Genomic DNA, 16,088 nt, shown 5'->3' with positions numbered 1-16,088 from the left:
GGAGATGATGGTTGTTCTGGAAGATGCTCTGGGGACGTTAACATTTTGGATAGCCGCTTGGCTGAGATGAGTGGGCTGGCACAGGAGATCTTCATTCAGCGGAAAGGGAGTAGTAGCTAGCCCACACAGGAAGAAAATTCTAATTCCCTTATTCACCGGCCATGTCTAGTCCCAGCCAAAGCTGCTTTCTCTTGGACTGCATCCAGCAGAGATTAGTGGTAGATATTTACAACTGGGCTCCCAAATTTATGCAAGATCAAGCATGCTGTTCTGTTGCTTCTAAAGTAGCCAGCTAGAACTGTGTTGGGCGACTAAGGTTAAAAAATACCGATCTCGAATCTCCACTTCCCAACCCTCACCTTGTAGGATCTGATGAAACGTGCAAAGACTGGGAAGAAAACCGAAGGCGGTGTCGTCTTGGGGCTCTCGCCAAAATAGCGCACGACCGTGTTGTAGGCTTCCTGTCACAAAAGATAAGCAAGGTGAACGAAACAGTAGCTTCTGCAGCCTTCAGGATTGCTGTAGGGAGGGAAGGCTACCAAAGCTTAACTGCCAGTACTTTTGGGCTTGAGTGTAGAAACAACCGCCTTTGCATTAAGCACTGCAAACCCAGAAATCCGATCTACACCACAGAACAGCGTTTTCCAACAGCTGTAAAGAAAAGGCATCCGTTTCTCCACACAATCTGACTTTCTGCACAAGAATATGAGCAGGAACAAGCACTCTCTGATGTCAATCGCACATCTCTGCTGTTGAATAAATATGGATTAGTCAAATGTGGCACTAAATGTATCTGCATCATCACACATAGCAGGACGTTCCTACAGGGTCCAGGGTGCGCTCAGTATATGGAGTTCATATACCAGCTTCATGCACTTGAATGCTTCAGCAGCAGAGAGGAGCAAAGTTTTGGTTGCAAGCTTTTCACCATTAATCCTTGTCAGGGATGGGATTTAACCGGTTCTCACTGGTTCGGGCGAACCGGATGTTAATTTTGCATCCGGTTCACCGAACCGGTTGTTGCAAGAAGCGGCTGGCCCCGTCCACCCTGCCCTGCCTCTCCCAGGAGTCTCCAGGCGGCCCGTTCATCATGCCAGGTAAGTGCAGGGTCCGTGCGGAGGCCCTGGGAGGGTGAAAAACAGGCCTCCCGGAGGTCTGGAAATGGGCCCCGGGGAGGCTGTTTTCACCTGGGGAGGGTGAAAAACGGGCCTACTGGAAGTACCAGGAATCTAAAAACTGACCTGTTTCCAGCTTCCGGAGGGCCTCCGGAGCCCAGGGGAGGCCTTTTTTGCCCTCCCAGAGGCTAGAGGAAAGCCTCCGGAGCCTGGGGAGGGTGAAAACACCCCCCCCCCATGGTGCAGGAGGACGAGTAGGCTACGCCCACCATGCCCATGCCCACCCAGAAACCGGGCAGAAAACCGTTTGCTAACATTTTTCAATCCCACCCCTGATCCTTGCCATTCAGTTGCACCTCCACTCACCTCCGCTGTCTTAGCATCTTTCTGGAGTCGGTCCAACTTCCCCTCGTTGGCGATCAAGAAGTTACGCAGGATACTGTGTTCATGCAAACTGCACTCCCGCCGAATCAGCTCCATTCCACGCCCCAGTTCCTTCACGTCCAGCAGCACATTCTCCAGGGACACTGTGCAGGAAGGGAAGTCACCAGGTGGGTCTTGGGACAATTTGGGTTAAAGAATTTCAAAGGAGTTTATAGGCTCACAGGGGGCTAGGAGCGCATTTGGGTTTCTGTGCCAGAGTCGGGCTGAAGGTGCATCAGGATCTGGAGGCAGATCTTTGGGGAAATAAAATAATACCCCTTCATCCTCATCCTACATTTGATGGACCTGCAGAATGTTTTGAACCACTTAGTGCAACATTCAAGCACAAGGTCAATTGTGTTCTGATACTGGGGAAAAAATCCTAGGATTGAAATGTGCTCAGAGGTACCTGGTACTCGTAGGTACGAGTCATGCCTTTTGCATTTAATTGTTTGATGACTCCCAGAGTTATGTTTAAGCTGCTCTGTTGTAGGCAGCTAATAAATCAGCTGCCTACGACAGCTTTTATTTATAATAAATCAATAAATTGTACATTAATTTATTAACAATATATACTGCTGCTCAAAGAACTGGATTCCATTTCACAAAGCCACAAGTCAACATAATTTGAGAAAACTGTCTTTTAGGTATTCGGCTTAATCCTTTAGTTCAGCTTGACTCCTTGATAATATCATTTCTTGTCCTCACCTCTTCCCATCTCCCTCTCCCACACTCAATATTCAATCTTCTCAAGATCAGCGATCTTGAGCTGGGTTACTCAGCAAAGAATCCTGTCCATCAACAAATGGACACATGCTAATTAAAAACAAGCGGTGGATTCTGTATACAGTCTGTTCCCCAATCATCTCTCATTCCAGCTTACATAAACACGGCCTTTCTCACCTTGATGCCTTCAAATCTACATTTCCCAGAACTCCCAGTTGGGGCACCGAGGCTTTCATGGGATGCCATGGACTGGCTCCAACCACTTGCAAAATTGCACGGGAAGTTTGTCAGCGGAAGGGGGAGGCAACTATGAATTCTAGACAAACTTTTGTTATGAACTATCATGTGCTGGAGCCAGCTTATATCAGCTCACCAGAGCCAATTGTTAAGTTTTCTGGAATTTTGCAGATTGGTTTAGAACAGAGCTGCGCTGCAGTGCCTAGCACAGTGATTGAGAACCTTTTAGCCACCAAGTGTCCAAACTGCGTGCACACATGCCCAAACTGAAAAGTGGGCATGGGTGCAAACACACCAGGGGTGGGTTCCTGCCAGTTCTAACCTCTTCTATAGAAGAGGTTCCACAAATCTACCGTGCCGTTTAGAACCAGTTCCAGCTCCCTCCCCCCGCCCGTCCGCACCACGCTTGCCCCGCCTGCCGCTCACTGATTGGCTGGCTCACCAATTGCCCCGCCCGCCTCTAAGAGTCCTATCTAAACCTTAAAGTCTTAAAGCTGTCAAGTTTGAACATCCCTGGGGGTTTTTTTCCTAAAGGGTTAGGGGTGCAAGGGTCTTGTAACTTGACAGCTTTAAGACTTGCGTGCTTCAAATGCCAGAGTTTCTGAGCCAACATTTTGGTTGCTAAGCAAGAGCGTTGTTAAGTGAGTTTCACTACATTTTACAAGTTGGCCACGCCCACCCAGCCACATGGCTGGCAAGCCACTCCCACTTGGTCACATGGCTGGCAAGCCACTCCCACAAAGCAGGCCACACCTACAGAAGAGGTTCTAAAAAAATTTGAAAACCACCACTGAAACACACGCATCTGAAGACATGCATGTGTGCATGTGCGGACATGCGTGTGCATGCATGGCAGAGACCCGAAGACTGGCTGGCCAGCGGGAGGTGGGGCATCCCAACACTGGCAGCACAGCAAGAGGTAAGATCTTTTTCTTTCGTGAGCTTCTGTTTCGTCGTTTGCAGGGAAACAGAAGCTCACAAAAGAAACACCACAGCGCTCTGAACTAGGGCAACGGCGCATGTGCCACCTCATGTACGCATGCCACCTCTTGCGCATGTGCCATAGGTTCACCATCACGGGCCTAGCAGGTCAATCAGCTGTCTGGTGGCCAGCAATGAGCTATGGCCATGGAGCTGAGTTGGTTGTTATACATTTATCAACATGCCACTAGTTATAAACCATTCAGAGACATCAAGTAAAAAGATTGAGAAGTAAAACTATGGATGCCTCCTGGGTTCACAAAACATGGTTAATTTGTACACTGAAAGATCAAGCACATTGTGTGAATCAGAAGCCTATGTTTTCACAGCAGAGCCAGGAAGCTGGTTAGTTTTAAGCCACCACTTATCCCAGATAATTTATGTTAGGCAAACTCGGAAGAGAAGGCCTAAACACTTTCCTTTCAGTCTCTTGCATAGCAGCCCTGCACAAGAGGCAGCCGTTCTCTGGTCAGTCTGTTACTCTCTCCTCCAAATTGCGTCCCTTCTGTTCCAGCTGTACCAGCTGTACAAAGGGATCTCCAACCCCACCAAAATTATTTACGCTATCAGTTTCCTAGAGCTGCAAAAGAACGGCAACAGCTAACATGCTGCACAACAAAGCCTGGCACAGTGGCTAAGAAGGCAGCTGCCTTTATCATTGTGGCAGCTTCAGATTACTTTGAATGCCGCTGCATCACCCGATAAGCCATTTATGCAGGAGGAGGGGCAGACTGTGTCTGTGTCAATTGGATCATTTGAATCCAGCGCATCAGCGGAAGCCTGTTTGAATCCTAAGAAAGAAAGCCAAAGAGCTTCCTCTGTACATTAGCACAGCTGATCTCCAGGACAGAAAGCTGTGGTTCATTGCAGCCATTCTCAAATTGATACAACAGCAGCTGTCAGGAGGCCCCCTGACAAAATTGAGCTATCCTATTCAGCAGGGACAGGGAGCTCCTTAACTCTCCAGATTTGATCCCAAAAGTGCTTTTTCAAGAGGCAACTGAAATTTCTTCAGCTCTCTTCGGCTACTGCTTCTTGGATGAGAAGCGAAACGTCTTTTAAAAAACCCAGAAAGTCCAGTTGCCTCTTGAAAAAGCACCTTTAGGGATAACCATGACCTGGATGACTGAGAATCTCCATATATCTCCATATTTGAGTGTTGGATACCAATTCCTATCAGCTCCAGGAACACTGCAAGAAAATATGGTTGCCCATCGTCTCCGGAGGGCCGCATTCTTAAAGTTGTTAGAAACTTAGGCGTGTGGTCTCCACTTTTTAATTTGAGCAACTTAGCAACAGGAAATTCAGCTCCCAATTATATCCATGCATTTATATACCAGCATACCTATCAGTCTGCCTTGCTTCACCACTTCCCTTTCCGGAAACAATCTGCATACTACCGGAAATGCAGCAATATCTGTTTCATACATTATGCCATACATTATATATCAGATTGCAGGCAGTTTCCCTCTACAAGTCTGATCATGATCCTTTCAGTACTCTAAGTCACAGCCAGAGGCTTTTACATCTCCAGAAAATGTTGCCTCTGAATTCCATGCCATCTCCAGATAGATAGTAAAAAATTCTGCTGACCTTGTATATGAAGGAGAGTCTGGAGATAAAGCAACTAATGGGATCCTCATTAAGACCAAACCAAAGATGGCATTTATGGTTGTGATGGTTGAAGGGACCATCTACCTGCAGCTGCTTTTTCCACAAAGTGCAGTTCCTGCCAGAAGTTGCTCAGCTCAGGATATTTCTCCTTCACCATCATGGCAATGAAATGTAGAAGAGTCAGCTTCCGGTCAGTTGACTTGGTGTCCAACAGCTTTCAGGATAGAAATAAGGAAGAACAGATTATCAAGACATCAGCATCAGTGGGTGCAAACGTTAGACCAGTAGGGAGTCTACGGTACAACAATCCCATCTTGTTCAGTTATAGGCATGGACATTGACGGGGAATGCCCTGTGGGGAAATGCATTCCACTCATTAGAATTCAGAAGCACGGAGTAGTGTGAAAAAGTGCACAGTGCTGTATGTTGTGACAGGACATTAACTACTAACGTATTTCTTCTTAGGATACCTCTAACAAATCCACTTGGCTACTCTTTACAGATATATGGATCATAACTGTACGATCCTTTCCCGTGGCTCTTCCCTTACCAAGTCCAGACTCTGCAGCTTGAAGCCATAAACCGAGCCACGCTTGCTGCTGTTCATGTAGTTGCCAAGGGCCAGGATGATCTGTGGCGAGAGAAGAGGAGAAATCGAGCAAGAGAAAACTCCAGCCAATGAAGCCCACGGCACAAGGACCTGGGGTGAATTTTCTCTGCAGAAACCACATTCCAACTTAGAGTCTACAGCTCCTGAATGAATAGTAATGGAAAGTAAGCCTTTCTTTGTTGTTATAGAAATGGCCAGTACTAGAGGTGGGATTCAATTTTTTTTTTACTATTGGTTCTGTGGGCGTGGCTTGGTGGGCATGGCAGGGGAAGGATACTGTAAAATCTCCATTCCCTCCCCACTCCAGGGGAAAGATATGCAAAATCCCCATTCCTTCCCGATCAGCTGGGACTCTGGAGACAGAGAATAGATGGGGGCGGGGCCAGCCAGAGGTGGCATTTACCAGTTCCCTCAACTATTCAAAATTTCCACTACTTGTTCTCCAGAACTGGTCAGAACCTGCTGAATGCCACCTCTGGCCAGTACATATTAAGTATGTGAAAGTAAAAAGTTGAGGCTGTAATTTTATTATGTTATTCTATTGTACTAAAAAGTGCTTTTCTTTTTCTTGTCCCCTTTACCCTACACTTTTTGCTTTCCCTCCCCTCTTTTCCCACTATTTTCATTTATCTTTTATACTTTGATAAGTTTAATAAAATTGCAATTTTTAAAAAAAGGAAAGTAAGGCCTTTCACAGGCTGAAGCGCTCCTCGTTTGCTTCTTTACTTCATCTGGGTTGAATTTTAGCATTCAAAAAAGTGTATGAGGAGTAAATGGCAGGGGTTGGGCTCCAACTTTCCATTGTAAACTACGTTAATGCCAGCTGACTGACCTACCTCTAGCATTCGCTTGAGCTTCTGTGATGATTTGACGGACGCTGAGGCAGCGATAATGGCACTCAGTTGCTATAAGAGACAAAAACCAAAAGACCATTACAGTATTATTGCTGGCTTAGCACTTGAACACTTCTTGTATTCTATAGAGTAAATTCCTTAGGAAGAAGCAGCAATTTGGGCACGGTTTAATCATCTGGTTTTCAATTGCTTTGAATGCTTCCCTGAGGAAAGGCCAATGCAACTATTAGGAAGGAAAAATGATGGACGCTGTAAGCAAATTAGCACACAGGATAAAAATTGATCATTTGGGAATCTAAGTAGAATCACATCACAGTGGAACAAGGTCTCTGAGTGCATCAAGAAAACATAAAGACTGAGTGAGTAGAATCAGTGGGACACCTACCTAGTGCAGATGCTTTCTTCATCCCTAAGAACTATTCTGTTGGATCTCAGGGATAAAGATTTCCACAGCCTTTCCTAAATCTGAAGTTAGTGGAAGTTGCACTTGAGGCAACCCAAAAATGTAATCTACTCTAGGGCTCTGGGCTTTGGTGGCGCGGTAGTTAGAGTGCAGTACTGCAGGCTACTTCTGCTGACTGCTAGCGGACTGCAATTTGGCAGTTCGAATCTCAGCAGGCTCAAGGTTGACTCAGCCTTCCATCCTTCCGAGGTTGGTAAAATGAGGACCCAGATTGTTGGGGGCAATAGGCTGACTCTGTAAACTGCTTAGAAGCGGAATATAAGTCTAAGCTTATTGCTATATCTGCTTGCTTGCATCCCCCATTTTGCCAGGCAGCCCAGCTAGTAAAGTACAGATTTTCAAAAGGACAATATAATTGTCATTCTATGATATTCTACATCATAAATATATGTCATAGTGTCATTGTAGACAACTGGCTCCCTGGAGCAGAAGAAGTAGAAAGATCAATCTTGAGCACATCCTTTCCCATCCTATATGCACATTTACTTGGAAAAGAGTCCCCTCAAACTTAGTACCACTTAAGGCCACATCCCTGCAATGGTACCAGCTCCAAAAAGAACTTCTGTTACCGGCATGAGCATCTGGATGTTTTCACTGAAGTTGCCCAGGAACGCCATAATGGCCATGCGCTGGGTCAGACGTTCGACTTTGCTGAAGTGCAGCATGAAGCGGTCCTCATCTGACAATTCCTCCACCGGCTTCCTCTCCTTCTCATACTGGCGCAGTAGCTTGACCTCATTCTCCGTTGGCAGAAAGCGCATCAGGCACTCCACAAAGTCCACTGGTAAGGTCTTCAGGTCAAACCTAAAAGAGGCCCCAATGAAGGAAGTTCCTCTACCAGAGATGGAGCATCTGGCTGCTGATGGGCAAAGGATGCAAGCATTCTGTGTTCCTCTCACCTAGGAATCGGCAACTTTGAATCTCATAAAGCTTGTGGGCCTAACTCCATGCGACTTAAAACCAGGGGTGGGCTGCTGGGGGTTCGCAGGGGTTCAGGAGAACCTCTAGCTAAGATTCTGTGCAATTCGGAGAACCCCCAAATCCCATTTGTAGTTGGCACCGCCCACACCGCCCCTCCCCTCCCAGGAGTCCCCACACAGCCCGTTTTGGGTACAGGTAAGTGCAGGGCGTAAACGGAGGCTAGGGGAGGGCGAAAAACAGGCGTACCGGAAGTTCGGGAAGGCCAGAAACGGGCCCGTTTCCGGCCTCCAGAGGGCCTCCGGAGCCTGGGGAGACCGTTTTCACCCTCGGGGAGGCTCGAGGAAAACCTCTGAAGCCTGAGGAGGGCAAAATCACCTCTCTCCCCCCAGTGATGCAGGAGGCCGACTAGGCCACACCCACCATGGTCACACCCACCCAGCAACCAGGCAGAGAAACCCTTGCTAAAAATTTTGAAGCCCACCCAGGCCTGAAACTTAAGCCATAGTTAGGAAAAAGTGATCTGCCTTTATCTTGACTGCCAGCTGTGTGTGTGGAAGAAGGGAAGAAAGGGGTTGATAAGGAAAAACGAGTGTTTCAGAAAGACAAGAGCACCCCACCTATAATTTGCTTTGGGATCACCTACTCTGCCTCCTGCTATTATTTGCATATCTCATGGCCCCCTCCGGATTGTGCCTGCAGAAGTACGATCCCAGAAGGAGAAAAAGGTTGCCTGGGCAAAGAGAAAAATCACAGACTGGGGGATGGGAAAAGGCACATGGAGGGAGACTCACGTGTAGATGGCTTTGCAGATCTCCTCCGTGGTCCTGCCTGCCTTACGCAACGTGATGGCCAGGTTCTTCGCCCGGTTGGCCTCCAGCAAAGTCACTTTGTTGACCGCTTTGTGTGATGCCTTGTTTTTAGAGCAAAGGAGATCGATGGCAGGGCCCTGTGCTTTGGTCTTGAAGAGCTCCTCAAACTTGTCCAGATCAAGATCCTTGGGGGTGGGGGTGGGGTGGGGAAGGAAAGTGTGAGTTACTTCATCAATGTGGGACTAGTAATTACAACTGCTAACGGCTTTATTTTTTACTTCTTGGTATTTTGCTATTCTGGGCGCGTGCCGCATATTAAAACCATACAGTACATTTCTCCAATAATACACTGGGATTGGGTAGTAGAACTGGGTTCCATGGGTGTTCAAAGGTTGCTGTGAGTTTCAGTGGAAGAATCTTATTATCTGCTCCATTTGCAGGCAGAATTGTGGCAGACAAATGTGAATTTTCAATACAATTCAAATCAAATGGCATCTGTCTTTACTGCTCCATTATTGCTACTAGCACCGACTTTCTGGCAATAATACTTTTTGGCTATTTTCAGGCTTCCTTCCTTCCTTCCTTCCTTCCTTCCTTCCTTCCTTCCTTCCTTCCTTCCTTCCTTCCTTCCTTCCTTCCTTCCTTCCCTCATCTCACAAAAGTGACTCTAGGCTACTTAGTCATTTCCCGTCCTTCCAGGTTCTTCTTTTTGTTCTTTCTTCATATGTGTTATCTTCCCAATTCTACTCATAATTCTACTGCCAGTCAAGCTGACTCTTCCTTCTCTCACTCAAACTAAACAGCAGACTGTTTTATTAAAATCAGCACTAGAGCTTCAGTTCCATGACACCATAACAGGCAACAAACACAACAGGTGGTGAACTAAGAAAGAAGATCATTTTGGGAATTATGCATTTAAAATCTCAACTCATGCCAGCATTCACTTCTCTGTTTTCCTCACCTCCAAGATTTTTTCATCGTCCAGTTCACTGAAGACCGTCCCACTGATCTGGTTGGGCTTCAATGCCGTCCAGTTAAAAACTGGCAAGCGGAACTTGGTCTTGATGGGCTTCTTAATCCGGATTGCTTGGTGCAGAACAGAGAGGGACAAAGCATGATTAGATCATATGGAAAAGAGAAAATATTCTCAGCCTATTCCCAACAAGACTGTTGGAGTAAGAGGTTTTCATTCTGGCAATTTTCTGATGAGTTTTGGTTAACTTTTGTTAGTTTCTGTTATGCCCGTGATGGCGAACATATAGCATACATGTCACAGGTGGCACGCAGAGCCCTCTCTGTGGGCACACAAGTCGTCACCCCAGCTCAGCACCACTGCACATGTGCATGCGCCTCCTGCCGGCCAGCTGATTTTCAGGTCTTTGACACGCATAAATGCATGGGGGGGTCATGCGTGCATGTGGGGGGGTCACATATGCATATTAGGGGGTCACCCATGCATGCATGTGGGTCGCATGCTACAGGGGGGAAGTGCCCCCCCTACGGCCCATTTTTGGTCCCAAGAGCCTGCAAGGCCAAAACGGGGCGCGGGGCAACGGTAGGTTCCTACCGGTTTGGATCGGTTTGATGAAGTTTCCACGGATGCATATTATTCTCCCTTTGGCTAGAAAGATTCATGGGGATGAGCAAGTTATCTTTCCCCCCAGTAGCTTATCAATTACCTTCTCCAGAAAAGTCTAGATGAAACCATCAGCCACACCTCCATGCTCTGGGGAGCACCTTCAATTCCCTTTTTTTGATCCACGTACCTTGACAATCTCCAATTCCTTTTCCCACTGGGGGGGAGGTGGGGGGGATCACACATGCATGTTAGGGGGTCACCCATGCATGCGTGTGGGTCGTGTGCTACAGGGGGGAAGTGCCCCCCCCCACAGCCCATTTTTGGTCCCAGGAGCCTGCAAGGCCCAAAACGGGGTGCGGGGCAGCGGTGGGCTCCTACCGGTTTGGACCGGTTTGGCCGAACCAGTAGTGGTCTAGTGGCTTGGGTCGCTGGAACCGGCAGTGATCCAGGCCTACCACGCCCCCAAACTGGTTCCCCAGTCTCTTCTCCCATCGCCAGCATGCGCAGAACAGTTTTCGGTAAACTGTGAATGCGCAGCTGGCCCACGCACAAAGCAAGCAGCGCCGCAAAATTGCCCTCTCTCAGCGAACTGATAGTAAACCAGTTAGGAACCACCCCTCCTGGCACAGGGGGGTTGGTATGCATGTGCAGGAGTGTATGTGGGGGTATCACACATGCATTGCATTATGGGTACGGAGGGCACACGCGCTTTCAGCATGTGACAGCAAAAAGGTTAGCCGTCACTGCCTTATGCCATAGTTTCTGAAGAATAGTATCTATGTGATTTGGACATGTCATTAAATCCTTTTCCTCTTCTGTATGCAAGCACTGAGGGAAATCATTCATTGCTCTATTAACAGGCATACCATATCTGGAGTGCAAAACTCCAGACAACTCCAACATGGCAGCAAAGAATTACAGTGTACCCCTGTCATTTATTTTTGCAGCCCAGATATGACATGCTTGATCTGTGTTTCAAAAGAAACAGATGCATTTTCCTGAAGAGAATGAGGCTTGTTTCCAAAAAAATACCGCCCGTATTTCAAGCTATATATCTGAAGCCAGAACCAAAATTAAACTATCTATTTTTAATGGAAACAAATTATTTCTGTTCTTGCTATTCTAGTCCAATAGAATATGTCATTTCCCCAAGGTCACTCAAACTATTAAAAATTCAAGGTCACAACAATGAAATGTGGTGCCAAGAAAAACCATCCCTACAAATGACATAAATTGCATTTTGGGGAAAGTATACATTTTCTCAACTATATTGCATAATTTACTCTGCAACAGTTTTTAGTTTCTTAATTCAGTTTTATCAGTTGGTTTTTTTTGCTTTCTGGCATTTTCCTCAGACTTTCCAGTCTAAATTTAAGGGCTAGAAACACATTTTTTAAAGTGGAGTCTACATTATTACTTACATGATTTATCTTCAAACCCTTCCCCATTCAACTAGCATCTAGTATACAGCAACCCCCATGCTATTTTACTGCTCAGGCCTATTTGGGGGAACAGATGTTAAGCCGGTGGTGGCACAGTGGTTAGAATGCAGTATTGCAGGCTAATTCTGCCCACTGCCAGCAGTTTGATCTTGACCTGCTCAAGGTTGACTCAGCCTTCCATTCTTCTGAGGTCAGTAAAATGATTGTTTGGGGCAATATGCTGACATTTGTAAGTCACCCATAGAATGCTGTAAAGACTATGAAGCAGCATATAAGTCTAAGTGCTATTGCTATCTACCTGATAAGCCCATTGTGAGAATCACTGAAGGAGATGTGCCAGGAAGAGGTGGAGCTGGTGGACACTTATCTATGAGGAAAGAAACAATAGATAAATAAAACAAGGCACCACCACCACCACCCCGCCACCATGGCAAGATGTTGGTTTGTTAGCTCCGGAACAGAAGCCTACCTGGTAGTGGAGGAGGGGGCGGCGGAAGAGGTGGCGGAGGAGGTGGCGGAGGAGGGGCAGCCTCCACAGGAGGCAGGACAGGCAGGCAGAAGTCATCCTCAGAGATATCGCAGAAATTGATCTCTGCCCCTGGAGGCGGTGGCAGCGGCAAGTGGTCACTCCCCATTGGATGTGAGGTATAGTGATGCCGGAAGGCTTCTTCCTTCTCCTTGATAATTCTGCGCAATGTATGAACTTGGTGGCTGGCACTTTCGTATGTTTCCTATCCCAGATACAGAGATACAGTAGAGTCTTTCTTACTTTTAAAAACTGTTTCCTGCTCATCATCTCAAGCAATCCTAATCACAAAGGACCAATCACATCAGACCTTCCCCAATTCAGGGACCTCCAGGTGAATTGGAGATTTCAATGTTGCAATCTAACCCAGTTGGCAGATACAGACTAGGGAAGGTGACAAAGGTCATTGTATGCCGAACTGTAAAATCACAAGCATCTCCAACCATACCATTTCTGAGAATAAGAATGAGTTACATAATGTAATGTCCTTCATAAGAAGAAATATCTGTCTATATGGAAAACAGAATGTGGAGAATGTCTATAAAGATTCTCAGTCATTCAGGTCATGGTTGTCCCAAAGGTGCTTTTTTCAAGAGGCAACTGGACTTTCTGATTTATCTTTGAAGACATTTCACTTCTCATCCAAGAAGCTTCTTAAGTTGAAGAACAGAAGAAGCTTCTTGGATAAGAGGCTTCTTGGATAAGAAGCAAAACATTTTCAAAGGAAAAAACTGACAAAAATCCAGTTGCCTTTTCAAAAAAGCACCTTTGGGACAATCATGACATGGATGGATGATTGAGTATTTCCATAGACATTTGACCTTTTGGATTATACTATCACTTCCTGATAACATCCATGAAAACTGATGTTTCCACGGATGCATATTATTCACCCTTTGGCTAGAAAGATCCATGGGGATGAGCAAGTTATCTTTCCCCGCAGTACCTTATCAATTACCTTCTCCAGAAAAGTCTAGATGAAACCATCAGCCACACCTCCATGCTCTGGGGAGCACCTTCAATTCCCTTTTTTGATCCACGTACCTTGACAATCTCCAATTCCTTTTCCCGCTGTAACAGTTGTTTCTCCAACTCAGCTACCCGCATTATGTTCTCATTCTCCAGATCCAGGAGCTTTTCTGTCAACTGAATAACACAGAACAGCTATCACCAATTGATCTTTCCTTTGAGCCAACACAACTCTACTGTTTATTAAGTATATCTTCAACAACTCATTTGTTAAGAAGACTCTCATCAATGAGGTGGTGAAACTGTCACAAGGGGTATTTAAAAAAAAACACAAGCAATTAGTGTTTTTGAAATAGTTAAAAACACATTTTAGCTTAGCTGTACCTTCCTTTCCAGGCAGGAGACTTCACACCTCAGACAATTACTGTATTTTTTGGAGTATAAGATGCACCTTTGTCCCTCAAAAAAGAGGGTGAAAATCTGGGTGCATCTTATATTCTGAATACAGCATTTTTTGCCTCCCAAAACCCCGCCCCCTTTGCAAAAATGACCGTGCATAGCCTTTAGGAAGCTTCCAGAGTGCTCCTGGGGGCTGGGGTGGGCAAAAATGAGCAATGAACTGGCTGTTTGCTCGATTCTGCCCAGCCCAGCCCCCAGAAGCACTCTATAAGCCGCCTAAAGGCTATGCATGCCCTCTTTTTTTGACAAAAAAACAGACCCATTTTTGGGAGGTCTGCAGAGTGCAAAAACTTTTTTTTTCTATTTGTCTCTTCAAAACCTTGGTGCATCTTATACTCCGGTGCATCTTATACTCTGAAAAATACAGTAACTGAATTCATGGGACCTTTTATATGCTGTGTAAAAAATCTCTAATTTAATTCCTGGCATCTCCAGGCAGGGCTAGAAAAATCTCTGCCTCACCTACAAGTAGCACTTGACTTAACAAACACAATTGAGTCCAAAATTTCTGTTGCTAAGGGAGACAGTTAAGTGAATTTTATCCCATTTTACAACCTTTCCCCCCCATGGTTGTTAAGTGAATCACTGCAGTTGTTAAGTCGGTCACACGGTTGTTAAGTGAATCTGGCTTCCACACTGAATTTGCTTGTCAGAAGGTTGCAAAAAGTGTTGACATGACCCCCAAAAGACTGCAAGTGTCGTACATATGAATCAGTTGCCAAGTATCTGAATTTCGATTACATGACCATGGGGATGCTACAATGGTCGTAAGTGTGAAAAATGATCATGTCACTTTTTCGGTGACATTATAACTTTGAATAGTCACTAAATAAACTGTTGTAAGTCAAGGACTACCTGTACTTGAGTTAAGGTACACAGTAGGTGGATTAGCTATTGGACTTTTTACAATGAAAATCCCTATTTTCATTGTAAAGAGCTGGTGAACTTGTCACTAGCTTAAAAGAGGTCAAATAAATAAATGTTTAGCAACTGAACTGAACTTCCTTGTTCGATGACACATTCCTTTACATTAAGAGTAAATAGTAATAAAGGAGAAGGACATTTTTTAAACTAGCCTATGTAGTCCCCGTAGGCAGCTGCCCATCCAATAAGGCTTTTCCATGCTGAAGAAAAGGCTGCACACTTACATGCGATAAGTGCTCTTCCAGTTCTTCTACTTTCTCCAAAGCCACATTCTTGGTCTCAGCATCTTCTAGCAACCCACCTACATCAAACACATTGTCCAGGTAGGCCTGAATTTGCACTTGCAGCTTTTCACTTTCTGTGTGTCTTGACTTCTGTTGGAGAGAAGGAAATAGTTTTATGGGGTAGAGGCTCCTAGATGTCCTCCTGGATGTCACCAGGTCTCCAGCAAAGCCAAAAGAGAGCCCCTCTGAGCTACTCAAGACTTCCTCAAAGGTGCATCCTAGAGGCATGTTCTATCTCTACTTTGCAGTCATTTGAGGAGCTTCGAGACATTTCCCATATTTTCATTTGCCACATAAATTTAAGCCACAATATATGAGTTAAAGTTAAGAGCCCTCCATCTAGAACCAGGCAAGGTTGCTTGAAGCAAACATTGTGCAACATTCAAATGAGTCTCTCTTGTGTAGATGTCTTGAACAATATGTAAAAATAGTGGGGTCAAAAAAAAAACCCACACAATGTAAGTGATAGGTCTAATTTTGTTGGGCCTAATTATCTTTCTCCAAGCACTAGTCTTATATGTGGGAAATAGATTTCACATTCAAATTTTAATGCCACTTGAGGTTTACTTTGTGATGGGAAAAAATGTTACCTGTAAGAACTCTTCCAAACCCAGCTTGGTGAACTCATATTGTAAGTGCACTCGGAAGTTCATGTCCTCTACTGAATGGACCACAATGTTGATGAATTGCATACAGGCTACCTATAAAAGAGAGAAAAGACAGTTGGAATTGTAACACATAAATTCAGTTATTTATTCCCCTTTAGCTTCTAGAACTCTTTAAAAAAAAAACTAAAAAGAACTTAATTTTTAAAATGCAACACACGCTATAGAATATAATTTCCATCTAGCCAAGTCCCACCATCCTTCCATGCATATATTCCCTTCCTCCATGCAGAGAACCATGGGTTAATCTAATGCTGGAGAAGGTGGAAGAGGAAGTTTCAGGCTTCATTCACTGAGACCATCTAATCCGTGTTCTTTAGAGATTCCTTGGAGTAAATTATTCCTTGGGTTGATAAAGACTCCTTACTATACTATATTTTCATGGATAGATTTTATATAGAAGCCTTTCCCAATCTTGCCTAAAATGACTAATGACTTTCTGAATCCATATACTCCACCACTGACATATGGTCTCTTGCATGAGTGA

The 16,088-nt window shown here is 45.2% G+C and overlaps 1 protein-coding gene across 1 annotated transcript in view; it reads right to left on the bottom strand.

The window, feature by feature from the left end:
• FMNL3 (formin like 3) overlaps positions 1 to 16,088 on the bottom strand; it is a 126,502-nt gene that overhangs the window by 14,210 nt on the left and 96,204 nt on the right. The window contains 13 exon segments of the mRNA XM_081935003.1: positions 360 to 461; positions 1,482 to 1,642; positions 5,181 to 5,310; positions 5,647 to 5,727; positions 6,543 to 6,611; positions 7,593 to 7,827; positions 8,736 to 8,938; positions 9,715 to 9,839; positions 12,073 to 12,141; positions 12,244 to 12,505; positions 13,345 to 13,446; positions 14,877 to 15,026; positions 15,527 to 15,637. Of these exon segments, the coding sequence (XP_081791129.1) occupies positions 360 to 461; positions 1,482 to 1,642; positions 5,181 to 5,310; positions 5,647 to 5,727; positions 6,543 to 6,611; positions 7,593 to 7,827; positions 8,736 to 8,938; positions 9,715 to 9,839; positions 12,073 to 12,141; positions 12,244 to 12,505; positions 13,345 to 13,446; positions 14,877 to 15,026; positions 15,527 to 15,637 (1,800 nt within the window).

The sequence above is a fragment of the Natrix helvetica genome, assembly GCF_964273705.1.
Source record: "Natrix helvetica genome assembly, chromosome: 1".
NCBI lineage: Eukaryota > Metazoa > Chordata > Lepidosauria > Squamata > Natricidae > Natrix > Natrix helvetica.
Note: the sequence above shows the minus strand (reverse complement) of the source record. Positions and strands in the feature narration are given on the sequence as shown.